This window comes from Perna viridis, chromosome 4, assembly GCF_037379345.1.
Source record: "Perna viridis isolate PV_CMFRI_1.1 ecotype Kerala chromosome 4, ASM3737934v1, whole genome shotgun sequence".
NCBI classification, from domain to species: Eukaryota; Metazoa; Mollusca; class Bivalvia; order Mytilida; family Mytilidae; genus Perna; species Perna viridis.
The window spans coordinates 30,924,929-30,952,718 of record NC_142448.1 but is presented as its reverse complement, the minus strand read 5'-3'; the positions used below and the strand labels follow the sequence as shown (position 1 = coordinate 30,952,718).

General features: G+C 32.0%; 1 protein-coding gene across 4 annotated transcripts; it reads left to right on the top strand.

Annotated features, from left to right (window-relative positions):
• Position 1: 1 nt before the first annotated feature.
• On the top strand, positions 2-27,418 carry LOC148619722 (ATP-dependent RNA helicase DHX58-like). 4 transcript variants are annotated; one of them, XM_088579942.1, is made up of 17 exons: positions 21-121; positions 3,719-3,838; positions 7,718-7,783; positions 9,770-9,850; positions 11,374-12,180; positions 12,726-12,746; positions 12,962-13,246; positions 15,449-15,607; positions 16,394-16,482; positions 17,634-17,900; positions 19,303-19,465; positions 19,690-19,785; positions 20,985-21,175; positions 21,489-21,633; positions 22,214-22,438; positions 24,164-24,331; positions 25,294-27,418. In XM_088579942.1, exons 5-17 carry the CDS (start codon positions 11,508-11,510, stop codon positions 25,944-25,946), a joined length of 3,135 nt encoding a protein of 1,044 aa, XP_088436068.1. In that variant the 5' UTR covers positions 21-121; positions 3,719-3,838; positions 7,718-7,783; positions 9,770-9,850; positions 11,374-11,507; the 3' UTR covers positions 25,947-27,418. The 4 variants fall into 4 exon arrangements, with proteins under 4 accessions (XP_088436067.1, XP_088436068.1, XP_088436069.1 ...); XM_088579943.1 differs by lacking the exon at positions 3,719-3,838 and adding an exon at positions 6,275-6,337 and having other exon boundaries at positions 37-121; XM_088579941.1 differs by lacking the exon at positions 3,719-3,838 and having other exon boundaries at positions 2-121.
• Positions 27,419-27,790: the final 372 nt, after the last annotated feature.

Here is a 27,790-nt window from a genome sequence, read left to right as displayed (position 1 = left end):
ATAATTGTGTGTATTATATGATCTATATGTGACTATATTTATGTAAACCTGCATCTACTAAAAAGTGTAATGGTGTTTGTTTTGAAAATCTATTGCTTCTCCCTACAACTACATTATAAAAGTAAGTAAAACATCTTTACTTTCGCTTTCACGACTTGTACCACTTATATTATGATTTTGTGTAGTAATGTTTAAGTCATATTCAATTTTTACTTTCGTTATCAACAAGACAACGATCTTACTGGATTTATATCATTACCTATGAATTGGCATCAGGCAAAAACAATTTGAGGGATTCCAACATGGTATTTGCTTACGGACAGATTTAGTGCTTGTATCAATTGGCAGACCTTTTTTGATAAGTAAACTTAATCGTGCAGGTATAGTTTAGATATTCTTTTAATGTGCTAAAATACATTTGATGATAATTTTTTTAAAGTTATTTTTATTTTGAGCGTTAAAAATCCTTTTTTTATTTTTGTAGGCTTTTTCATTTATTAGTTAAAAGCTTATGAAACATGAACAATTTATAAATGGTGATATAATTTCTACACGGTCGTAACACTGAACAGTTCAAAAGGTTGAACTTGCTCTTCAGTGACGAAGCAAGAAAGATAATTGATCGACAAACACTTAACAAAAAAAAAATGAAATAAAAAAAAAATAAAAATAAATAAATAAAAAAACCAAAAAAAATTACATGTAAACGAAACATACAATCGGCCCCGTTACCAAAATGACTGCATGGGAACATAAAGTTGGGGTACACAAATTATGGAAAAGACATGTATGATACGATTTGAATGAACGTGCGTTTTAAAAGTTTCTTGTAATCTGTTTTACCTCTCCCTTTTAGACAATACACTCAAGGGTCCATACTCTATGCTTTTTTTTGTCACGGGAGTGACAATGTATGATACGATTAAAAGGAACGTGCGTTTTAAAAGTCTCTTGTAGTCTGTTTTACCTCTCGCTTTTAGACAATACACTCAATGGGTCCATACTCTATGCTTTTTTTTTGTCACGGGAGTGAGATGCAAAATAAAAAAAAATCGCAAGTGCGTGAAGGCCAATTGTTATTTGTTTTGTTCAGATTTTACAAAAGATTTAAACTTAACTGCATATTCTGCTGTTGGTAAAATATAAAGAATGTTCATAAAATTTAATCCTTATCAGAACAATCATTAAGACAAGTTCTTAAACCATGGCAGCAGATGATAAAAAAAGCATTTAAATTCCCTTTATTTTCATTATTGTGAATTTGGATATTGTTTAAGTCGCATCCACAAATCGCGCGCGCCTGTATTGTATCTACGTGTTTGTTTTCTTGTATAAACATACACGATAATTAAACATCATCAAAGCATTTAAAAAAAAAACCGTTAACATATTTGTCCATCATGTAATCATTGTTTTGGTACGAAAGCCCATTGAAAAACTGATGTTTTTCAGTCTACGAAAATGAGCTCATTTGGCTTTCGTTTATTGTAAATATTAATTAATTAATTCAAATAAAAAAGCATTTTCTTTCACATTTATTCACATGATTAAAGACGAAAATTAAGCGTACTTTGAATAGGCGAAAATTAAACGGAGTATCACATAATTCGCTTTATTTTGAATCTATAAAATCCATTGTTAAAATGTAACTTAAAATACACAATAATTCCATAGTTGCAAATATGGGAAATGTCAAAGTGATCAAGGTTTTGTCAGACACTGATACGAATGTCTTGAGATTGAATCTCTCGGAAATCACTAGGAATGAAAAAATGTGTTTACTTTCTCTGATTGTTTGGTACGCTGCCGCTCAAGTCACACTCTTGTTTATTACATTTGCTTGGTCATCGCAGGTTATTTAGTGTTCACCACGTACTTGATTGAGGCTAGTATTTCTTTATAGACACAACAAAAATGTAACAGGCATTCTAGTCGTTACGCCAGAGCTTGCCGCAGGTACACAGACCTTTTTACCGCGATTGACCACTTACAACAAGGCTTCTGGAACAGGGTTATGTTTCTACAAGATTGAAGTCGTCACTACAGAAGTTTTATGATCGTCATCATGAACTCGTAGATCGTTACGGTGTATCCATCTGCACCATGAAAATTGTTCAACGTGTCATAGAGTTCCTTTTCTCTTTCGTCTACTCTGGACAGAGGACGCTTACCCTATCGGTGCGCGTGTCAAATGTTCCCAGTTTTAAGTGGAGTCCGAGTTGCTCATTTACTTTTATTACTTAGTGTGTATTATTTTGGATATTTATTTTTATGTTCTATGTCGTGTCTGTTTTCCATGTTTTGTCTTTGTCTTTGGACTACATTCTTTGATTTCCGCTAGAATCTTGGTTCCCTTGATTACTCTTCTCCAACAAAGCCATATATTATGTAGTTTTACATTTAGCTTGTAATAGGGTATTTGTACCAATGTTTCGTATCTTACCCTACCGGTGCACCTGGTCCATGCTCCCAGTTTTTAGTGGAGTCCGAGTTGCTCATTTACTTTTGTTACTTTGTATGTATGATTTTAGTTACTTTATGTTCTTTGTTGTGTATATCTGTTTTCCATGTCTGGATTACATTCTTTTGATTACCGCTATAACCTTGGTTCCCTTGATTACTCTTAACCAAAATAATATTTATATAACCGAGAAATTTCTAAATCAAGGTTTTCGATATCACAAGATTGTAAAAAACATTCAAAAACAAATTCACAAATACAGACCTACTTGTAAGCAAATAGTACGTGCGGTTATCTCCCACTCTACGATTTTATCATTATATTCTCCACAAAGCACGGAAAGCACAACACTCACCCAATAAGTTGACTAAGCTGTCGAATAGACTCATTCGTAAAGGATATAGTTGTCAAATGGTTGAAGATGGCATTTTTTGGGGGTATTTATTCCCTCATATGGCCTTAATTTAAAAACTAACAAGTGTACTATATCTATAGGCAGTTTTCTGCATGACATGGGTTGTCATAGGTTATGTCCTTATTGTGTGATTTGTGATGTACTGTAGTTCTCAACCCCGCATGGGAACAATTGGAATTGCTATTGCACACGATTAGGACATAACTTTTTGTAGGTTTAAACTGGTCTAGAGCTGCTAGTTGTCCTTTGTTTGTGCATTTGTGTAACTTATATTCATTTGTTTTACTTTCCGTTTTAACAAGGGAGTGTCTAATTTGTAATATTTCTTACACAGTGACCAGATTTTAAAAGTGGAAGGTTGTAATCACACCAATGTAGTTTAACCCAGTCGCATTTTTTGCGCTTGTCCCAAATCAGTAATTTCTGGCTTATGTGTGCTGTGTTTCACTTTCAGTTGCTGGAGTCTATGAGGGCACCTATTTGTCTGTACCTGTTGATAATATTGCTTTGGGGCCCACCTCAACCTTTGTTGTGTGGTATGAGGGTTCCCTCGTATTTCTTGAACAACCATAGGAGGCCTTGAAATGACATCTTTCACCCGGTGGGGTTTTTGTCTCTTTGACATAGTCACCAAATCCATTCTCTTTGTATGAGACTTGTCATGTGACTACATGGTTTATAATGGGAATGGGTCCTCGTCTACCATTCAAATGCATTGAGATTGACATATGATCGAGTTCAGCATTCATGTAAAAATGCAGATAAAAATGGCAAATATCTAGCTCTGCATATTGAAAATATTAAGAAAAGCAAAATATAGAAGATTTTGCATTGCATTGTAGCGTTTCGAGATCCGTGAAGTAAACAATAAAATGAAGATGGTTCTTCGGATTTCAATGCGTTCTGCATAGGATATTCCGGAAAATTAAACTAGAACGAGACTTACACAAATCATATAAATGGTTAGCTATGTTTCTTAACAATTTAAATGTTGAGATTAAATAATTAAAGACTCTTTCATTACTTTACTAATACTGATACTAATGGCTTTCCGTACTTTAATGTTTCATGCCCTAAAGACAATCGAATACATTTGACAAGATCCGGATACTTAAATAGCTCGTCCACTCGAACTTGGACGAAAAACTAAAATTCTAAGATAATAACTAATAATTTGTAGGAGGTCTAAAATATAAATAGTTAAACAATATAAAAATATCGATCGTTCAAACTGTTTTGGCTGATCGTGTTCATTTTTTTTTTACACTTTTTAGCCCCCATTACCTTAGGGATTAAGCCCATAATCTTATAAAAGTAATACCAATATTCTTTATGAGAAACGAAATTTAGCGGCACATTTCCATACATAGATCTATATTTTCATTCAAGTCATTGTATTGAAAAACAGAAACCTATGCTTGTTGTAGCTCCTTTATGACCCCTTTCTCCTAAACGAAAAGTGAAAATTTTGTAAGAATCAGGCAAAATAAAAAAAAATTACCATGTTAAAACCCAACGATCTGACCAAATAACTTCACTCAAGAATGCTTTCTATGTTTGAATAAACCCTTATTTGATATTCTACATTACTGGATTTGCTCAGAAATCTTCAATAGATTTTTTAGAAAAATTAGGCTTTTGATAGAGTTATGTGCACTTGAAATGATCATTTTAAGTGCATTTCTATGAAATTATAACCCAATTTACCAATCCGATAAGGAAAATCTTTTATTCTATTTGTCTAAATAGTCAAATTTAACATCCATAATGATGTTTGTTTTCGTACTATGTTCCACCCACTGCCTGATTCTTACATAGGCTTGCGCATAAGCTCATGAACCCCAAATCAATTGCAGCTCTACTCTTGTTTAATTGAACAATTTCATAGAGGATAACTCATTTTAGATTTTTACTAAATTTATCTTGCAAAACAATCTTAAGTAGAAAATGTAAATTGTATTGTATGTTTTCGCTCTTATTCCTAAAAGGTAGAAGTCATAGCGCCCAAGTCCACTCAGTCTAACTTTTGTGGTAAAACCATGTGGTCAAATTTCATAGATATAAATACACCTGTACTGCGGAAACCAAATGTCTACAGAAGACGCCATGTTATGTCGTCGATTATGTACTTGTATACGACTGCATTTGTATTTTGCGGTAGTAGAAAAAAACACACTTTGACAGCTAGGTGAATTTAATATTTAGAGTCTCGACTTTGAAATAGCAAAGCTTCTATAGAGACTTGTGTACGAACCTATGTCTTCATTTTGAATAAACACATTTTATTGGCTTTCAGTCAGTTACTGTAACTGACAAAATATATATTAATGCTTCATATTTTTCTCATTACTGTTACCTCTATTTGTAAATTTTTGTCATCTTTATAATCGTCAAGGTAAGAACTCTCTATTCTAGTTTCATTTACAAATGCAATGATAGTTTATAAACTATCATTGCATGGAACGAGACCAACTCACTCGCTGAGTGAAACCCGATAGACCTTTCTAAAATAGCTTGTATTCCTTACAATTCCACAATTGAATTATTTTCAACTGTCAAGCTTTTTATTTTATTTGAATAATAGAAGTGTCCCGTCACAAATTCACAAAGAATAACCATTCCTCAAAGAATGAACCAAAACAGCAAGCCAATCAAATCGACACAACAGTTCTCTAGATCTCATCAAGAGTTATTTGACTGACAGTAAACAATGTGTCAAAGTTGGGCAAAATATGAGCTCTTGTCGATATATGCTGAAAGGTGTGCCTCAGGGATCCATATTGGGCCCTGTCATGTTTAATATTTTCCTTAATGACATTTTTAATTTTGTAAATCAGTCAACCGTATAGAATTATGATGATGACAATATTGTACCTTATGCTGACAGTAATCCAAATTTCAGGCCATAGCTCTGGGTAAAAAACAACAATCAGCAGTCACATTTTGATTTTGGTAGTATTCAAATAGAATGTGAAATAGAAGTAAAAGTGCTTGGTTTAACTATAGAATTTATATTAGACTTCAATAGTCAACTACAAATAAGTGTAGAAAAGCTGCTAGACAGCTTAACGTTCTCAAGAGCATTGGTGATCATTTAACCGTCTGAGCAAAATGAAATTTTATAACTCGTTCATAATGTCAAATTTTAGTTTTTGTCCACTTACATGTCCTTTCAGCTCAAAAGGTAATACAGTAAAAAAATAGGAAAAAAATCAAGAGCGAGCTTTACGCTTTATTTACAGCGACTAAAATTCTTATGAAAAATTATTAAAAAAATAAATGTTGCCATCATTGAAAATAAGAACAGTAGCAATATAAACTTATAAAATTATTTATTAGGACAGTCCTGTATTTTTACAAGATCTTGTAACTATGAAAAATAATTCCTATAACTTCAGCTACACCAGCACAGCAGACATACCCAGAGTACATATTATCAAGTATGGTCTTAAATCGTTTAGGTAATCAGCCCTTAATATTTGAAATAGTCTCCCAAATGAGCTTAGGAACAAATCTAATCTGAACCAGTTCAAGACCCTCGTTAAAACATGGACAAGTTCTTTCTATTCATCTGTTAACCGTAAAAATCTTAGGCAAATATCATATGGAGTTTGTTTTCTCCTGTTTTATGCTTTTTATGCTTTTGTAGTCATGCATGTGCTGGTTTTAGAATTATAGTGCTCATTCTGTGTGCTTTTTAGCTACTTAGTCTTGCTTTACGTTGCTTCAGCTTGCTTATAGACTAAAGCTTATTTTGTATTGTGTCTGTTCTTAAATTTCTGTATGCATGCTTAATTATACGTTTTAATATTTGTATGTCTTGTGTCTATTTATTTTATGGATAAATCGTTATAAAAGCTCATGAGGGCTTATAATATGTTTAATTTATTTTTAATATGAAACACTGCTATAAATAAAAATTGCTTACTACTTACTTACTTACTTACTTACGTAATCACCAAAAAGACTGGAATTATAGTGGCGAATGTTTTTGACCATTGACATGACCAATAATACTTTAATGATATTTTTTTGTACATAAATAAATATATGAACAAGTGCTATCTTTAAAAAGAAATAGCCGACGCGGAAATAACACATGGCACGCACTTAGATACAGTTTTTTCGAACGCCACTATGTTATCAGTATTTTGCCAATCGTGAAAAGAATTACGATTATGTGACTTGTGTTTCCATGGAGAAGCGTCTTTAAGGTCAAAGGGTAAAAGGCGAAAATATACTGACTGCTACAGAAAAAAAACCATATTCATGAAATTGAAAAAAAAAAACAAAACAAAACAAACATACAAAAATCAAACAAAAACCAAATCTACCCAAATTTACTTTGCTCAGGGTCTGTATATCAAATCTACTCGAATACACAGCTGCGCGTATTGCCTTACAATATTGTTGAAATCACAGGTATTGACATTGCATAAACCCTTCGAAGTTTAATAATATACTTTCGAACGTATATGCCATGTCATCAAAATCCTAAAGAAATACTATTTCATGTCACTTGTTTTGCTTTCTTGCAGCAAACAATTGCGTGTTAAAGAGTAAATTGGTCACGTCCTTACAAAACATCTAATTGGTCGATCACGAATTCAAATTATTTGTTCTCGTTCTACTCACCTGAAGCACTTCGTTACATTGCATTAGTTGTAGCAATAATGAATAGATTCGGTTAGTGATTCTCTTTTTACTGAAAAACGAAAGGGTTTTAAAAGAACATTTTGAATGTAAAACATATTGTATATACTAGTTTAAAAGTTGTTGATAATTTCAATGATGAACTTTTCATGCAACATTAATCATGTCCAAATATATTTATATTTCAGTCGTTCTATCATAACGAAATAAATATTGTCCGTGGTATATATTTTCAACATTAATTAATTTGAAAGGTAAGATTAAGACTTGATGTGATAGAACATGTTATTAGGTTTTATATATAAATATATATATAATCTTATTTATCAGTGATGAATAAACAAAACATTATCTCTACACAATATCAAGAGGTAAATTCTACTCAAAATGAGTTGTCGCCATTAAAACTTTTACGTAAAAATCATTATTAAACGAGCAATGGAACTGATTGAATAATTTATTGAATGATTATTTTTACTTCTTCCAAATTTGAAGATTTCATATTAAACATTAAACAAATCAAGGTATATTTACACACATGGATGAAAAGAAAAAGCGGAAAGACATATATCGTCAAAGATCAGATTAAAAACCTGAGTTTCATTTTTAGACAATTTTCTATAAATTACAATATAGGTCATATTGTATGTCACCGTGTAGTTTAACCACATATTTTTTATTATGACACACAAGGAACTCTATATGCCCGTATTCAGAGCTTGCATTGCTGGTGTCATGCCTCTAAGCATTGCTATTGCCAGATTTTCATAGTCCTGGTCGAAGAAAACTACGGAATCGTTAACTGAAAATATGTCTACTACTTTATAAAACATTTCAGTTCGTGTTTGGAGTAGGTATGGACGGACATTGAAAATGGGTTGTCGCAATTAAAAGCTCTTCTTTTACGTAAAAAACAATCTAACTTTCCATAACGGAAACGTTCCATAACGGAATAAGATCCGGTTGTTAAATATTTTTTTACAATATCTTTCTAAGAAAGAATAAGTATCACTATTATTTTTTTTAAGTAATCAAACAAGTTGGAATGAAAATGAAAATCCTGTACACTTCGTTTTTGATAATGAATTACATTCATAAGAACGAAAGCCACAAAACACGGTTTTTTAACAAACACAAAACAGCTAGTATATGTTTCCTAATCCACGCCTGCTCCACTCATGATAATGTTGAAATGTTAAATGCTAGAACGATCAAATTATATGTAAAAAAATAATGATATGGGAAATGTACGTTATAATAACAATTGTTACCTATAGCTATATCACATCGGATTGTTTTTTCTGCTGTTCATCGTGATTTTCCTTTTCCGTGAAATAGCCGGCACAAAATTAGTGGTTCTAGAAATATATTCGTAATTACATCGAATTTACTATTGGGTTTAACACTACTTTTCCTGAATTTATCGATGTGTAAAATCGGACCATTCGATCACAAAACAAATGAAAGTCCGAAGAACTTTTATGGCTTATGTTAGAGTAATCAAGGGGACCAGGTGCACCGGTAGGGTAAGCGTCCTCCGCTTTTCTAGAAACACCCGCCGAGTTCCTCATAAAAAGTCAAGTCCGGGGTAGACAAACGAGGAAAGAAAAACTATGACCCGTTGAATAAATCAGTTTTCATGGTGCAGATGGATACACTGTAATGATTCACGAGTTCATGATGACGACCATAAAACTTCTGTAGTGATGACTTCAATTTTGTAGCGACATAACCCTGTTCCAGAAGCCTATGTAGATATGTTTAAGAAAAAAAAACGTAACATTTTTTTTTATCAATTTTCTATTTAATTCAGTTGTGCTTTTTTACAATAATTTGTGAAATGCAATATCCATCTCTAATAAAAAAAATGTTAATTCAGTTGTGCTTTTTTACAATAATTTGTGAAATGCAATATCCATCTCTAATAAAAAAAATGTTTAAAATCGACGTACATTACGGTTATCAGTTTGAATTAAACAGCCCCATGCAACTTTCATATTACGCAATGCCGAAAAGGTAAATATTTACTTTGTTAATAGGAAAGGATTGACACGTAAACGTGTGCGTCATGGCGATATATTGCTTAGGATTAAATTACCGGGTATTAGTTATCAGTAACTATTATTTTTAGCAACATGTATTATGCAAATGTGCTTTCTTTTTATAATTTCATGTTTTGTATAATTCTCAAGACCTTTTTGAATATCTAATGTGGATATACTTTCACTTTTACATTTCAGATCTATTTCTAAAATGGGTGTCAATAGGGCAACAGATAATTATAACTGAATAGGAAAACAATAAAAGAGTCCTATGTTTAAGTAAGTGTAAAACAATTTAAGTTTGTCTTGTCATGCCATTTCATTGAGTTTTATTTTACGATTTAAAAGCCCTTTCGGTCGTGTAAAGTGTTTTGCTAGGGTAAACTGCAGTGGTGGACTTCCAAACATGACATAGGCTGTTTTGGCTCATTAGATCTATTGCTTATTAAGTAAACGAGTTGCGCCGAACAAAAAGCACGATCTATATTTTCACAAGATAAAGGCAGGATAGAAAATTTCATTTTCGCTATTTTGTTTAAAATCTTGCTATAAGGTAATTTTTTATTTCACGCCAGTCGAGTGAGAATGAAAATCATCGTATGACTGCACAACATACTTGAAGTTATACAGCACTCCGCCGAAAAATAGTCCCGAAAAGACAATTTGCAGCGCTTATAAAACTTACATATTTAGGTTAGGAAAACTGAAAATAAAAGAAAACCAATACCTTATACTTACGCAAAACAGCGATAAACAGATTATTATTAGCCTCCCCCACGACAATATAAGCGGGTATTTCTAGAAAAGCAGAGGACGCTTACCCTACTGGTGCACCTGGTTCATGTTCCCAGTTTTTAGTGGAGTCCGATTTGCTCATTTGTTTTTGTTACTTTGTATGTATGATTTTAGTTACTTTATGTTCTTTGTTGTGTATGTCTGTTTTCCATGTCTAGTCTTTGTCCCTGGATAATATTCTTTTGATTACCGCTATAATTTATATATATATTGGTTGCATTGATTATTGATTATTGATTATTCTCCTTCTCGTTTAAAAAATATTAAATAATCTAATACGGCAGGATATAAAATTTTATTGAGGTCCCCCTTCATACCGAATGAGTGCTCATTTACTATGTATCCGGCACGATTTCTAGACAGATGATTTTTTACCAATTGGACCCGATTGATATATGTACACCAATGAACTACCAAAAATAAAGTTTTATATACAAGGATAACAACAAAAATACCGAACACCGGTCCATATAATCAAGTCAAGTCCAAATTAATTCTAACAAAAAAGATATTACACCACCGGGGTAGCTAGTACCAAATGGTCCTAACTTAGTACAGGCATTTCAATCAAAATGTTGGTTTTAATTTAGGTTTTACAGCGCACAAAACCTCCCTTTTCCGATGTAAATATACCAAAGGTGATTAAATAGCATTTGAACGCTATAGTGGCAGGTGTCACATCATCACAAAAAAACTAATTAGTAATAGGAAATCATTGTTCATTGTTTTAGAAGAAACTGAATATTTTTTCTACCAAGGATTGATATCTGAAAAAGAATTTCGTATGAGAGGCATTTCCTCGCACCTCTGATTCAGAAGTCTCTTATGCAGATATTTATGGTGTTCAAGGAAATCAGAGTATTTAGTAACTGCACTAGCGTAGTGAATCAATTGTGAAATATGAACACCATATGCAGGAGATGAAGGTATATTGCTTAAAGTAAAGAACATTTATAATTTAAAACTGAATTTTGTTACAGATTCGCCATCATCTTTTTCTTTTATAGATTACTAGGAGTGAGCTGAAAATACAAAATTTCTGCAGTGTCCTTCATTAATGTGTAATTGTTTATCCAGGAATATGCAACAAAAGTGTGTCATTAATAGCCTTCTATAAGAATTGATATAAAATACTAGTATTATGACGACTATTGTCGGAAACTCGAATAAAACACATTATGCCCGTTTGGGTCATGCGACTCAGAATATAATTCCAAAGTTTTTACAAGAGTTATTACTATTCCTTGAAAAACCAGAAGACATAGAGATTAAATGTCAAAAGAATCCTCATTTTTATTCAAAGCTCAAAATGATTGAAAAGCGGAAAATTAGAGCTGTTGCCTCCAACGGAACGTATGAGGGCTTTGATATACCCCTCATTTATACTATACTCCGAAATCTTCATGATCCAGCCTTTCGACCGTCTAGCGGCTGGGACCATCCAAATGATCCCCAACCTAATCAACTTACTCTTGGGGATGACGTTGAACGATGTAGAAGAACTCGAAACAAGATTATACACAGGGGAAACACCTCAGTCAGTGACGCGGAATTGGAGGAATACTTTAATCTCTTCAGAGGCATTGCCCAACGGTTTGAAAATGCACTTAAAAAACAGACGGACGAGTTTGTACGGCTAATAGATGACTTAAAGACATGTTGTATGGACGAAAACACCGAAAGAAAGTATCTCCGGGAAATTGATCAATTAAAACAGGAAATGGCTTTCCAGACAGAAGCAATAAAAAGTTTAGAAGAAAAAGACAAAGAAAAGGAAATTAAGATATTGAAACTTCAGGAAAAGATGATGGAAGGTATGAAGCACTTACTAGACCTTTTCAGCTAAACAAGACAACATATATTTATAATCGTAAAATATAGACTGTCTATCTTTCTTTTTTATACAATATTATAATTTCTTCACTTTTTATATATTTTAAAGAATTGTATTCTTGTATGTATGATTTTAGTTATTTCATGATTTTTGTTGTGTATATCTGTTTTCCATGTCTGGTCTTTGTCTTTGGATTACATTCTTTTGATTACCGCTATAACCTCGGTTCCCTTGTTATTCTTCCACGTGACTGAAAACAATATCATACAAAGACAGTCTTCCCTTAAGTTAAACGAAGGCTTAACTGATCTATGAATCATAATATTTCGAAACAGGAGAGAACTATCGGTTCGGTTAAATTGCAATTACACCATTTCTTGAAAACAGTTGTTTATGCCGTTTTTTAAGTCTGTTTTGATAACAAAAAAAAAAAAAAAAAAAAAAAAAAAAGAACTTTTGCCTAAAATACGTTCTCGATTTTTGTTGTGTGTAGTTAGCTTCATTGATTTTCTTTTATGATTTCAGGATATGACGAAGATGAAGCATGTAAGTTTTGTTATACACATTATAAAAAAGGCTTTTTTACAGTTAGTAATTTTACTTATAAAATACTATGCTGAAAGACCAAACCTCACAAAGAAAGTGCTTTACCAGAAAAAAAAATACTGCAAATATAAGTAGAAGAAATGCAGGACAGGTGCTGAATTCGTTGAGAGGTAAAGCGATAGTAAATATGTACAATAAATTATCTAAAATTTCAGCAGAGGTAATGAAACATTTAGATGACACAACGTGCGTCGAAGGGACTACAGCATCTTTAGAGTGTACCGTCGCCGGAGCAAAGTATGTTGCCAAATGGTTTAAAGATGGAAACGAGATCGTATATGATAGAAGAAGTCGCCAGGAAGTTAAATTGTCAAACGAAATGGATGGCTCAAAAATTTATATTTACACACTAACGGTTTTAAAAGTAACACATGATGATACCGGTACATATAAACTACAGCTGGGAAACAAAACCTACGAATGCAGTCTCTCAGTAACAGGTAAAATCATACAGTTTAGGCAGTGTAGAAATAAGTTAAACAAACATACATCATTTATATAAAATACCACAAATCCAGCTATCATAAGCCTCCTGTAATGTAAGCTTATTTGAATTTAAACCATATTTCATGGACTGTGAGATCAACATTAGACTTTCATGCAATTATTCCCTACTCAGGTGCACAAATATTGATGTCGACCATATTTAAAAAGAACGCCTTCTTGTGGATTGTAAAATTTAGACAGTTATTCGGTTTACAAGGTTCCAAATACATTTAAACAGATACAAAGATATTTCCAGAAATATTTGGTATTAGAGATTTCGGTTTATTCAGAGATCAATTTCGGAAGGTTTAACTGTATATAGTATTGAAAAGTACTGCATATTGTAACCAGCACGATTTACAAAAACTAGTTACTTCGTTATTAAAATATGAAAAAAACTCTATGTTTATCAGGAGAAAACTAAACAAATCAAAAACCAAAATTCACCAAATAAACGGATATTGAAAGTAAGAAACAGCATTGTAAACATTAAACTGAATTATTACATAATATTACAATTACCGAAATCAACATTAAACAAATAATCTGTATCAATTCTTTAATTAATGTACTCATGGTTCGACTGTAACAATCTACAAATTTTTTGTGGCATAATAAGCTATATTGTTTTTTGCACTACCCAAAAATTATACATTTTTAATCATTTACCAAACTTGTTAGCGCTATTCAAAGATGTTTTTTTTCTGAGAAAAAAAAGAAAAGTGAACTGAAAATAAACAATATGCATTGTAGTAGTTGACTTTCGAAATTTGCGACGGAAAGTGATTCTGAGCAATTTAATACAAATCGTAAAAATGATTTTTTTAAAACGATTTTACCTTGTATCGACCTTACTTGGGTCAGAGTCCAATATAACGTAGCATAGTTTACCGGTATTTGAATGATTTAACTCTTTCAATTATATTGTTATTGCGTTGCAAAATATCAGACTGAAGAGACTCATCATGTATAACGTATTAGACGAATAATATGTTATATCAATCATTATCATTATAGAGGATTCTAATTTGACGTGCTTCAAAGGTCTTTAGATAAGAGCCATGGTAAAACTTTAATAAACGTATGAGCGCCGTCATAGACGTACGAGTCTTATTTCCGATGTCATAGATAAGTTTCACCCAATTTTACCGACGCCTCTCCAAAACGGTCGCCATTTCCTTCTCTTCGACACATAGCCAGTGTATTTGTAAATCATACATGAAAAAAAAGCCGAGCCCATCATAATGTAAGTTAATCATGGAAACTGATAAAAAAGAGTTTCCGTGATTTATTTCTTAAATGATTCTTGTAACTAATACAATCTATAGTTTTGTTTCCAGGAAAAAATTAATGACTGAAATTTTGGAAAAAAATGTTTCATAGCAGCGAAACATACTCAAGATTTCTTAAAGCTGCATTAGCTGTCATTTTCGTAATTTTTTGTTTCTGTTGAAATATGCTTTAACATTGAATTATTTCTACTAAATTGTACTTTTCCTGAATAATTTCATTTGATAGCCACAAATAAAATGCATGAAATATATGAAATAGGTGTCTATATATTTATTGTATTGCAAGACAAAAAATCGACCTAGATAAATTCGTATGCATGTGACTTCTGGTGACCTTAATCCGCGCATGTACTGCAAGGGTCGCGTCTTGAAAAAAAAACTGATTGCAAAGCGAAAGTGGTTAATCAACGGCAAGGAAAACCGACGGACTCAAGCCGTAAAAGTTCGAATATAACGCAAGATCTTTTGACATTTACATATTGTGTTAGAATGTGGCATAAATATGGTCAGTAATTGTCATTGTGTATTTGAAAACTGATCAAGAAATAGATGAAATGAAATGTAAACAAGACATGTGCTTACCCATTGTCCGTCGTTGTAATTTTTTTTACCAAGGTTAAAGTATTTTTAAACCAGGTGAATATGCCGTCGACAATCTTCGGAAGTAATGGCGGAAAATAACTATATCAGATCTATCGATCGTTTTTGAAAAAAAAACGTTGTTTTTTTCAATATTCTGTAGGTATTATCGACATTTATTGCTTAAATTGCATTCTTACAGACTTATTTCCTTGAATCAGCAAAATTCAGTAGAATCAAAACTGAAAAAAAATGCAGCTTTAACAATAAACTTTCTTTTTTTAGCAAAGACACCATCACTTATTACACTTAGATCCTACCAAGAAGAATTGGCAGAGGTAGCTATTACAGGGCGGAATACTATAATTTGTTCTGGTACAAATGCAGGGAAAACGTACGTTGCGTATCACATCATAGAAGACCATTTTATTAAAAAACCTCAAGGTTAGTACTTGTGATTCATTTACTGTGTTTTAATGATAATGAACAAAAAATATCTCACTGAATTTCAAAATATTACAGTGAACAGTGGAAAACAATCCATTTCACAAGATTTTACAAATTAGATAAAAATATAACTTTGAAATTTAAAAAAAAAAAACGTGTTAAGATGAAACATTTTCTCAGCACACACATCGCTCCTAGAAAATGTTCTAAAAATAAATAATACTGTTACTGTGAAACATAAAAATAAAGACGCATTTTAAGAAGTGAAAATCTATTATATTGATCTAACTAAAGGAGAAGGGTCATTAAGGGCCATTATTTGCCCAATCTTAGAAATACATGATTCTATGGTTTTCTCTTTGTTGGAACTTATTTATTACCATAAATAACCATTTTTTTATCATTCACAGCATTTTTTTCCCTTTTGGGCCAAAACTAGCAAAAAACAACAAAAATCTATTAAATTGATCTAAGTAAATTTATTTATGTTTCTGACCATTATTAGTTTTGCTCTTTAAACTTGGAAAGCTACATTTTTAAAACAAATTTAAGCATCAAATACGTTTTACGTTTTTTTTTTCTGTGTCAACCAAACAAAACCTTATGAACACACACTAAACGAAACCCATTGTCAATACAAAGTGCATAGATGTCTTTATTTGTTTGATGTCTAGATTGTAGAAAAAAGTGAGTGGAATATCTGGCCAAATGTGTACAAATCATTTATATGTTTGAAGTTCTTGTGGAACAGTAAAATAAAAGAATTTTTTCTCAATGTTACAGGTAAAGTAGTCTTTATAAACAAAACAAACGTACTTCTGCAACAACAGTACGAGAGGGCGTGTTCCATCTTCAAAGATCTCTTCTTCCAAGTAAGTTAAACCATTTTCACTTGAATATATCAGTATAAGTTTTCAGCGATTTGTTAACATTCAAATTGTAGATCACAGACAATTTTTAGATGAGTCATTGTCAAAATGTATAACAAATAAGATATTTGGTAAAATTTATTTAACGACAACAAGTGTAATGAGTTTAAAACCACAGAGGATGATGAAACATGAACTGCCCAATATTGGTCGGTCATAGAATCCTTTTTTATTTATTTATTTCATTTCAATTGATTTCGTTAATAAATTAGGTTTTTAATTTCACTTTGTATTATACTACAATTATATATATATATTTTCGAAACCATGGTTTATTATTATAAATCAAACATAAAAATAGTGCTAATGTCGCCCATTCCTTTTTTCTGTTTCAAAACAAAGACCGTACTTAAATATCATTTTACTTTTCTACCTCATATCCTTTTCCAAGTACATACGAAGTTTGGGAAATATTTAAAAGGTTATCACAACAAACAAATTACATTACTATAATATAATACCAGTTTTATATATTTCTTCTTCGTATGTTTATGTATCAATAAAGTTATTTGAATTTAAGGTATATTTCAAAATAATGTGACACCAACTCTTTTGATTATCTAGGGGTGTCAATTAACCATAAAAAAAACGTGTTATCTAATTCTGTATTGTCCACCATAGATACTCAAATTACTTGAAATAGCTTTGTTATGTAGTCAGAACTTGTAGATATTTTGTTCATATTTATAACACAATAAGCAAATAGATGTTTCCAACATTCGAACAGACACAACGTATTAAAGTAATTTATATATTTAATATAAAAACAGCATTACGCCTAATAGATGTTTCTTAGATGTTGAAATAAAGTTCTGGAATTTATTGCTCATATAAGTTTGAATGCATTTCAGAAGAGCGAGTACAGTTAAAATATTGAATTATTGAATGATTTGAATTTTCTTCTCTCGAGACATACTTGCTTTCGTATTTCGATTGAAAGAAAGACAACTTACAACTACCACTCATATAATGTTTCTATAAATTGCTATAACAGCATCTTTCGTTTTATTTTTTGACTGTCTTTTTTCAACTTCATTCATTATTTGGTAGCGTCTGTTTAGAAGACGTAATTACTTGAATGAATTTAACTACAGGAGAAGATATATAAATGGGATGCGAGCCGAGAAGGTGAATGCGAACCTTTCTCTCATATAGTAGAACGTGTTTCCCTGTTCTTCTGCACTCCGAAGTCTCTGTGTAACCATCTAGATGAAAAGTGTAAAACCAGGGTCTTCTTGGACCAGTTTACCTTGATTATTCTTGACGAATGTCACCATGTGATGGGACGTAACCCTTTTAATGAAATAATGAGTTATTACAGGAGGCATAAATTTGAGGAAGTTTCGAAGTCGACACCACAGGTATTGTATGTTACAGTGAAGCATGAGTTTCTTTCCACGGTTTCAAGTATTTGATAAATTTGCTTTTAAATAAAATAATATAAAAATATCTGTTTGGCATTTACACATAGACATTGACTGAATTTTGCGCTTCTGTTGGGCCCAAAATTGATATCATCCTACGAAATGCAAAATCAAGTTTTCATTTAGTCATTTTCAAAATGATTGATTTTGAAGATATTCGCTTACCAAATTTATTTTGACAAAAACTCACATTGTAAAGTGGAATCTTTCGAATCTTTTCAAAGTTTTGATTTTTCTACCCTATACACAACGCTTCCAAATAATCTAATCAAACAAACATTAGCACATCTTATCAAATGACCCTTTGATAAACCGGGATGTGAATATATTCGTTTAAATTCTTGTAGATCATTTGTAGTAACGGAAAGCATAAAAACTACAGCTTACCGCACTCGAATTCCTGTTAGACAAGACAACATGTTCGTTCGATTTGCGATACTGTTTATCGACGAGTTATTGGAATTACCAAGGGGATCAATTGTGCACCACTAATTGCGGACCTCTTTCTGTATTCTTTCCTTGTCACAATTTATGGCTGGCTAGTATAAATAAAGACCCTTCCAAACAGCATTTGGTAGAAAAAATCAATTACTCCTTCAAATATAAGGACGATATTTTAACTCTTAACTACGACAATTTCAATATGTGTACTAAAGGTATATATCCCGCACAACTTTCTTTGAAGTAAGCAAATATTTGTAATAAAAATGTCTGTTTCTTGATCTTAGTATTTATATTAATAATGGTAAACTTAATACTAAAATTACAACAAAAGGGGTGATTTTTTTCATTTCATTTTGTGAACTATCCGTTTTAGTTTTTATGAGCAACTGGAGGGTGTTTCTAGAAAAGCAGAGGACGCTTGCCCGGCCGGTGCACATGGTCCATGCTCCCAGTGTTTAGTGGAGTCCGAGTTGCTCATTTGCTTTTGTTACTTTGTATGTATAATTTTAGTTACTTTATGTTCTTTGGGAAGAATTTCATACGATGAGGACATAACTTTTGTAGGTTTAAACTGATCTACATACTATTCTTCAAAGTTTGAAGTAAATCAGTCATAAATTTGAGATGATCTTCCGGCGGCAAGCTAAAATCGTTGATGTTTTTCTGCCCAGCCTAAGAAATGGTTCCCTTGACCGATTTCTGTGAAAGACAATGTCATGTTAGTGACATATTTTCTGCATTCTAACAATTCAGGAAGTCTGGATAAGAAATCAAAAATGTTATAATTATTCAATAACTTGATATTCTAGATGAACAAACTGTCAATTGAAAAAAATCAATCACTGTCAAAAGGTCACTTTTATCTAAAATTATGCAATTTTATTTCGTTTCGAAGATCGTAGGCCTAACAGCATCTCCAGGAACAAATAAATCAGACAGTACACATGCAGCAATGGAACACTTGAAAAGTCTTATGACCAAAATGGATGTTTCTAAATTGTCTGTTGTGAGGAAGCACGAGGAGGAATTGCTTAAATACTCATCAACGCCAACAAAAGGTATATATTTCAATCATTAGTCGGTTTCCAAGTAAAATTTCATCCATGTTTATTTTTCGTCTCTCAATCAAATGGAGGTTGATTGCCTTTTACGGAAAATCTATGTTTCTATATTATGAAGAAAATCCTTTCAAAGGGATTTAAGTATCACATGAGTTTACATACATACAATATTTCAATTTAAGGTTAGCATGTACTAACTATTTGTTATACCTATGTTTTAGTGCGACTTGTATCAGAAAAGAGACCAAACGACCCTATTACAAACATATTGCTAAATGCAGTGAGGGTACTCGAAGGATTCTTTGACAATAGTAAAGGTATTTTAATTAATTAATAAATTAATTACAAATAAAACGTATTAAAATTTTCGGCCCTACTGCCTTTGTCAGTGGCAAAAAAATATTAAATGTCAGTTTTATCTCTAAAGACTGGGTTGATAGTGTCTTCTAACGAAGTCCGTAAGGCCAAAAAATTTGGGCCTCTCTTCCTATGATTTAATACGTTTTATTCTGTATTTGTTTGTATCTTTAATTATTTTTTACATTTTCATTGTGGGTATTGTTCACTTATTTATTATTCTTTTTACGCAAAACTGGGCCACTTCATAAATTACATTATTTTATTATTATTATTATTATTTCTTAAGAACAAAAAAAGAAGTTTACACCCATCAGGATCAATAAACAAAAATTGGTCCACATTAATTTTCATTATTTTTTCAATGTGCTCCTGTTCCATGCAATGTTCATGGAATAGTTCAGGAAATGTTGCATGCACTGACAACAAGAGTACTAACAAATTTCTCTCCGCTGTTTTTGCGTAAAAATACTGTTCGTAAAGTTAAATAGGTTCAAAAATGTTGAATCTCCCAGTGCTCGCTTCCATAGGGATTGCCTAAACCATACATGTATCAGATGAAATAGCTATGCAATAGTTCGCGAATAGTGTTGATTTATTTATTCTTAATACTATCACGATCAAGTTTATAAAACAGGATTGAAAAACACGTTCAAGTTTTGATGAAGAAGATTGCACTTTCAAATTTTCTAGAGAGTTCATACTATGTTTAATGTTTCCAAACATGTTCAGCATGTTAAACTGAATATCAAATAAAATACTGAAGCATTTAAATAGAAGGACAATTCAAATACATCAGATTTCAAAGACATGACAGGTAATAAAAGGAAACAGAGGATAATATACATACAAAATGTGGAAAATATACTACAATTGCCTACAAAAAAACTACTAATGCAAAGAAAAACAAAACAATACACAATATATCAAAACGCTTGAAATATGAATTCCCAGGGGTTATATAGGGTGCTCCGAAAAGGCCATGGGTTAAAATGCATTATCCATTTAACGTTAAATGTTATTTCCTTGTCTGAATACTTGCATGTAGTTATTCAGGATTTAATATATAACCACAATACTTGGAACACTATTTTCCCTTCTGTTTTTGGATAAATAAACACGACTTCAATTTCTCTAATTAAGACATTAAACATTTCAGTAACAAATTTCCTGATGGAACCTGGTGTAAATGGCTTAGATTTATTTGATATGCTACGATCCCCACCAATCACAAAGACCGAAGACCGATATTTACAATGGGTTTCTTTAACGAAGCAACAGATTGAGAGTCTCATGTTAAAAAACTCAGACATTCCCCGTATACTACATATGTGTATTAGGAATATAGAGGTATATAACGTTTAAAAAGACGTTTGTGCGTTTCGTATAAGTGAAGACACAACAGACGCCGTGTTAACAAGTTATGTCAGAAGACGTGTAAAGACAAACTTTAAGGCTATGATCACTTACTTAAACAAAATATAATACGAAATTACGAAAACTATTTTGAGTGGTTCAGCTCTAATAAAAAAAAACTAAACGAAAATACCGACGAAAAGGTCTTAATCAATTTAATAGTATTTTATTTATAAAGGATCGTACATCATTTTGAAGAAATGAAATTAACGCATGGTGATTTGCATTCATTTTGATTTTTTTCCAGCTGTATGTTGATTGTCTCGAAATGAATTCACTTCTTGAGGTGGACGATGTTGTTGATCTGTTATCTGATGGCTTCAGTAAATTCTCATTCGAAATTCAACAAACTGAAACGGTCCTTGAGAAATCAATCGTTGATGTTTTGAAAGGTTACAGTTGTAGTCGTTAGGAACAAAATATTAAAATAATAGCTTGTCTATAAAATCAAAAATTAACGAATCGTTGCATATACGTTCTGTCAATTTAAATATTCATGCACTGCATTACGATTATTCTGGTCCACCTAAAACATAGAAACAACTTAAAAAAGGATAAGCAGTGGTTGCAACACCCGTTTTCCTATAAGGGTATTTTTTTATTTTTTACAGTTAACGTCTCTCAATCTTTCGTTTAGTTTATATACAGTTTTACAGATAAAAGAGAAATTGTCAGTGATGAAATACAATACAGTTGGTTTATTATCACAAAATAGATGAAAACATTTTTTTTTCAATAAAAATCATACGAAGTAAAACAGAATTAGATGTTTCCATGCAAACAAGTACTTAGTATACATTGTAAGTGTCCGTAAGAACCAAAAACAAAATTAAGCATAATCATTTACATAAATTATACAGGGAAGATAGTTCAAATTTTGATTTCTTCATAAACGGAACGTGAACTTCATTTAATAGTGGCTATTCATATCTGGTGATGTATGAAACTTTTTCCCACTCATATTTATTTCAGGTGCATTGTCCAATATTTTGGAAAAGCGGAGAACAGTAGAGGGAAATCCAGACGTTCATGAAATAATAAAGACTCTCACTACTGAGTATGAAAAACTAAGAGAAGATGCTAGATTCCTTATTTTTGTCAAGACTCGCACGTCAGCTCAAGCCCTTGCTAGACGTCTACCTGAGTTTTTAAAGGCAACCCACCTTACTGGAAATACGAAATCAACAGACAAAGCAGGTTTACATTTTTTAAGTACTTACTGTAATTCCAGGTGATGTAAACGTATTACACCCTTGTAATTAAATTTTCTGTGCATATCATTAAAATATGCTAATCTCGTTGCATAGTGGGCTTTATAAATGTTTTAGGAGTCGACGAAACACATTTCTAGCAATTTATAAATGCATTGCTTAAAATCATCTGTCTTTTTTCAATTGTTGTCCATTGCATTTTAAAGATTAGAATAACCATTGTTTTTAATCGCGGACGTTTTGATACAGATAAAATAAAATAAGGGAAACATATCAAATGCAATAATAAGAACTAATTGCTTTATTTTTATCATTCATATTTCAACGGCGTGTAAAACCCTTTTTCGCACATTTAGAAATTAAGTGCCAGCACACTTCATTTGAAATTTGTTTCGTGCCCGATGAAACATCAAAAATGTAACATTTAATTCTACAGTATTACAATGTACTTGTTTTGATACAATTAAATTTAGATATTATACACTCTAATCTAACGCACACACTATTGTTTACCACTGTTCGTCGGTCTGTCAAAATTACTCTTAACGAATTAAAGGTAATATATCTTTATCAAGGAAACCCATTTTCAATTGTTGTTGTCACCCGAACTTTCGCTTAAATGTTATGGGACCGTTAACTTCGGAAAGTTATTTCCAATGCATCCTAGGCTTTTACACAACTTCTAAGAAAGGTATAAGAAACTGTCCTTGTAAACACCAGGCAGATCAGGCAGATCCTAGGATAATGGCAGCAAAGCAAAGAGTTAATATCTCAAATTTATTTTGTTCCAATCTAATGTTAAACTCATTAACAGAGAACTGGTATTTTCTGTATGAAAATGGATGACCCAAAATACATTTTCGAAGTTCCTTAACAAATCAACTAAATCATGAACAAATCAGTTATTTCCCTTAACTTTCAAATTTCGAGTGCTTTCTGTATAATTTCTACATTCTCACTATGTCGTAAATTTCAGACCAATATTTATTTAAGGTCGCATAGGTTCATATGACCTATTCCTGTCGTTGTTGTCGTTAGCAATTCTATAAAACTTCTCCTACGAGTCTACCTGACCTATTCAAACCAAACTTGATATGATTGTTTCTTTGGGATTCCTTAAGAACTGATGTTGGTATTTTTTTTTATCCCTTGACGAAGGTGACAATTGTTACTAAAATACATTTGTTAACCGATTTTTAAGCAGTTGTTCGTTTTGACGTTCTGCTATTGTTTGTTTTTATTTTGTTTTTGTGTGATTATTTTTCAAAATAATTTTTCTTCGAAACTAATAAAAATATAAATTATTTATATATATATATATTGAAATCAGAAATAAAGAAATAATTTATATATATATATATATATATATATATATATATATATATATATATATATATATATCTATATATATATATATATATATATATATATATATAAGGGCCTCTTGTTGTAGAATATTTGCGTTTATGATTTCATAGATGAAGGTGTCCACGAACATCCTTTTAACATAACGTCCGAACATAACATAATAAGTAATGTTTGTCAATTCAATTCAATACATTTGTACATACCAATTTTTGATTTGGCGGTCTCTCTCTGCACATGTGTTTTTATTGACGGGCTTCCATATAGACCACCAGCTAGACGTTATGGAGTGGTAAATTATGAAATGGTGAAAGCGGTCTTTCAGTGCATTTGCTTTCTTATGAAGGGCTTCCTGTAGAGCGACAGTTAGAAACTATGGAGCGGTTTAGAGATGGTGAACATCTGTGTATTGTAGCCACATCTGTTGCTTGCGAAGGTCTTGATATTCCCCAGTGTAATTTGATGATCAGGTACAGGTTTAGAGTGAATGAAATCAACAGTTATCAAATGAGAGGTATTTATTAAAAGTTTCTTTTTTGGATAGAAAGTTCACTTTCGTTAACTTTCATTTTTGTTAGATTTTTTTTTTGCGTTAAGATTATGAAATCTTGCACATTGCAAAGCAACGAAATTATTTGGATAGCCAATCTAGTCACGGCAATCAACAAGTACCCCGTGTACAATACAGGATTTAAAACAAGCGTTTAACAATAAAAAATAACATTGTGTTAAGCATTTACTCGAAATATATCTCTCAATGCGCTATCACAATAGCACGACGTTTCTAAATAGTAGATCAAATTCGTTTAATGGAAAATAGTTATTTACGTCGAACCTGCGTATGGATATTCAAATAACGGAGTCAATAGTGTTGAACTTCATATTGATAAATGTAGTTGGTGTTACATCAAAAACCGTTTATCTATGAATTGAAAAACACGTTTATAGATTTGTAAACACTGTTGTCATAACACATTTCAATTACCAGTTATTTACTTCATAAAAGCAAAATATGTTATTGTAGTTTTAACAAGAATAGTATTTATTTTCGTGCTTCAATAACAATTTTGTTGATGATGCACCGCCTTGTCCGAAATTCTAAACTTCCGCTTTAAATGCACCTGCTATTAAAAGTTAAGAAATCACTTCGACCGAACGATTTTGTGCCATTTATCTTTCATATTGTCTACGTTTCGCTATTTTTAAATCCTATTAACATCCATTACGTATATAGGAAATCGGTGACGCTTCGTCCGTATGATTTTTTGAAAGGGCTCAACAAAGCCGTTTTTTCAGTAGTATGTGCTATCATATGTGCTTTTTGCTTAATTTGTTATTCCAGCTATATTCATTTATATATTGAAGGTATGTGCTAACTTAGGTGACGGTGAGGAAGGTTCACATATTCTAACGGTCGCTATTTTTTAGATAGGCAGAAAATGTCCTGTTACTGAACTATCTTTTTATTTAATTCAGGGCGTATTCGAAATAAAGAAGGGAAAGAAGTTATTCTGGCACCGATGCAAGAATTTGTAATAGAAGACAGGAATATACAGAGGCAATATTATATGAAGAAAGCAATTGAACAAGTGATTGTTCTTGACCTTGACGAGACCATTGCACTAGCCGAAAAGTCTCTTTATAAGTCAGAAGATCGAGAAAGGGTGCTTCAGCAACTTAGGTCCGACCAAACACGTAAAGGAGAGTTTCTGATTCTCTGTAAAATATGTGGTAGGAGAATCAGTGACGGGATATATTTTCGACACATCAAAAAGAAGCAGTACATCATATACGATCCCTCTATCCTGAAGACTGTCAGTTTAAAACCAGCCGAAAGAATCAAATCATTCGATGCTATGAAGAAAACAGCGGCTGTTACTGGCCCGTGTCGACATAGCTGGGGAGTAATTATACAATATGAAAAATGCTGCTTTGTCACTATTTCAAAAGACAAAGTCAGTTTCTTTTATAAAATCTCAAAAGAACGCATTAAATTTAAGAAGTGGACAGAGTTTCCTTTTTATATCGATGAACTATCAGATCAAGAGATACAGGATTATCTCTCGGCGCAGACAAACGATCCTGAGTTGGAAACTATAATAGATAAAATTTCAAACAAACCTCAGTGAAACTTTGAAACCCTTACTCATTCATGCTCTGAAATAATCAGTAGGTTGCAGTTTAGATCATAAATTGTAGAAAATATACCATATTTATATGAGGTTTTTTAAACTAGCTAGTACCAGGACTTAAAAGAAATTAAGATGATACTTTATTTTGGACCAAGGCAAGAAAGTCATTAACATATCAGGCAAACAAACTGCGGAGACACGAAAGTCGACAACATTTTCTCCATACCGCTCAATCAGTTCTGTTTATTATGACATATTCCAAGATAAAGCAGATCCATGGACATTTTGTAACTTGTTCTGCATACAGTCTTTTTAAATGGATTATAATGTAATTCAACTTTTTACTTTGGCATCTTTTGAAGAAGTATGGTCATATTTTATCTCTACTTTCTTGCTGGAAATCAGTAAACTTCAGTGTTTTGTTAATCTGTAGCAGAAACAATGTACAGCAATATCCGAGTAGAATGATCCAAATGCTATTTCCTGATCTATAAATGATACTGACGAAAAATAGGTTTTTCCTAAGCTATCCGAGGCTTGTGTTTTACATTAATGTACAATACTTTCTAATTAAAATGCTTAAACTGTCTAACAATTACGCATCTTTGTTGAAATGCGTATGAAACAATTCAAATGACAGGCCAAGGTATTAGGTGCCTTTTAGCGACCATTTCTTAATGGTCACAGTAGCCGAATGGTGCCGACAACGAACTTCAAACCTAAAGGACGCTGGATCGAATGCCGTAGGTGGTAAAAAAACCACACTACCATATTAAAAGAACTAATTAAACTTAACTTAAATTTAAATTGAAAATGAAATAACAGATATTATATAGAAAACGTTTTACTAGTACATAAATGTAATGTTTGCCTGTCTCCTCCAGCTTTTCATATTTTGCACGTGTATTTTGGCCTGGAAGAGCACAACATGCCTAAACCTACAATTTTGTTGTAATTTATTATGAAGATTGGATATATGGCCTTTATAATAACCCAACGTTTGTCACTGTATGTCTGTTAGCATGCAAGCCATTGTCTTTCATAAATTATTGACGAAATTGTAGGCGAACGAACAATCAATACAGAATGGTTAAGTGTTACAAAAGAGTGTAAATTGGATCATGAGGTGTCAGGCCCCGATTGTTTAACAAAGAAAGTTATGTACTGTCCACCCTAGAATTAAAATCACAATCTATTGCTACTGTAAAGCTATGTTGATTACATATTACATTTTGTAAGCAACTCCTTATATAAATATCATAGTTATTCAGCATTTTACAAAGTGATTTATGAATATGTTTTGATATTTTTGTCTTATTATTCAAGAAACCAAAGCAGGCAACAAGCTTAACAAGGGCCCGGCAGCCAGTAATACGGAAAATTCTATTGGCCCCAAAAAGGAAAAATATCTTTTATGAATCAATTTTAAAATACATTTGTAAATGCAAAATACATGTATATGGTTGGTATTTTTCCGTGTTTGCTGTAGGGTGCACTTAACAGCTACGGACACTGAATCCCAAAACTTAAAAGGTATTAGGTTGTACTGTAATGCAAAATACAAAGAGTATTCATCACATTGGAAATCAGGCTAATTCCAGGTAAATAGTAATCAATTAATCAAACGTAATACCTGGAATAACTGGATGGGAAAAAACGGAGAACAAAGTTCGCACAAAAAAAAAAAGAACAACATGAACCCTATTTAAACTACTTAAAGCAGGTTAAATCTTATTACAAAGGGAGGAATAGTTGACTACTGGGAAATCAGTCATAGCGTGCGTCATGAAATTAAAGTTAAAGCTTTTTCTTTAGGGTTGGGGAGGGAGTATCTTGAGATT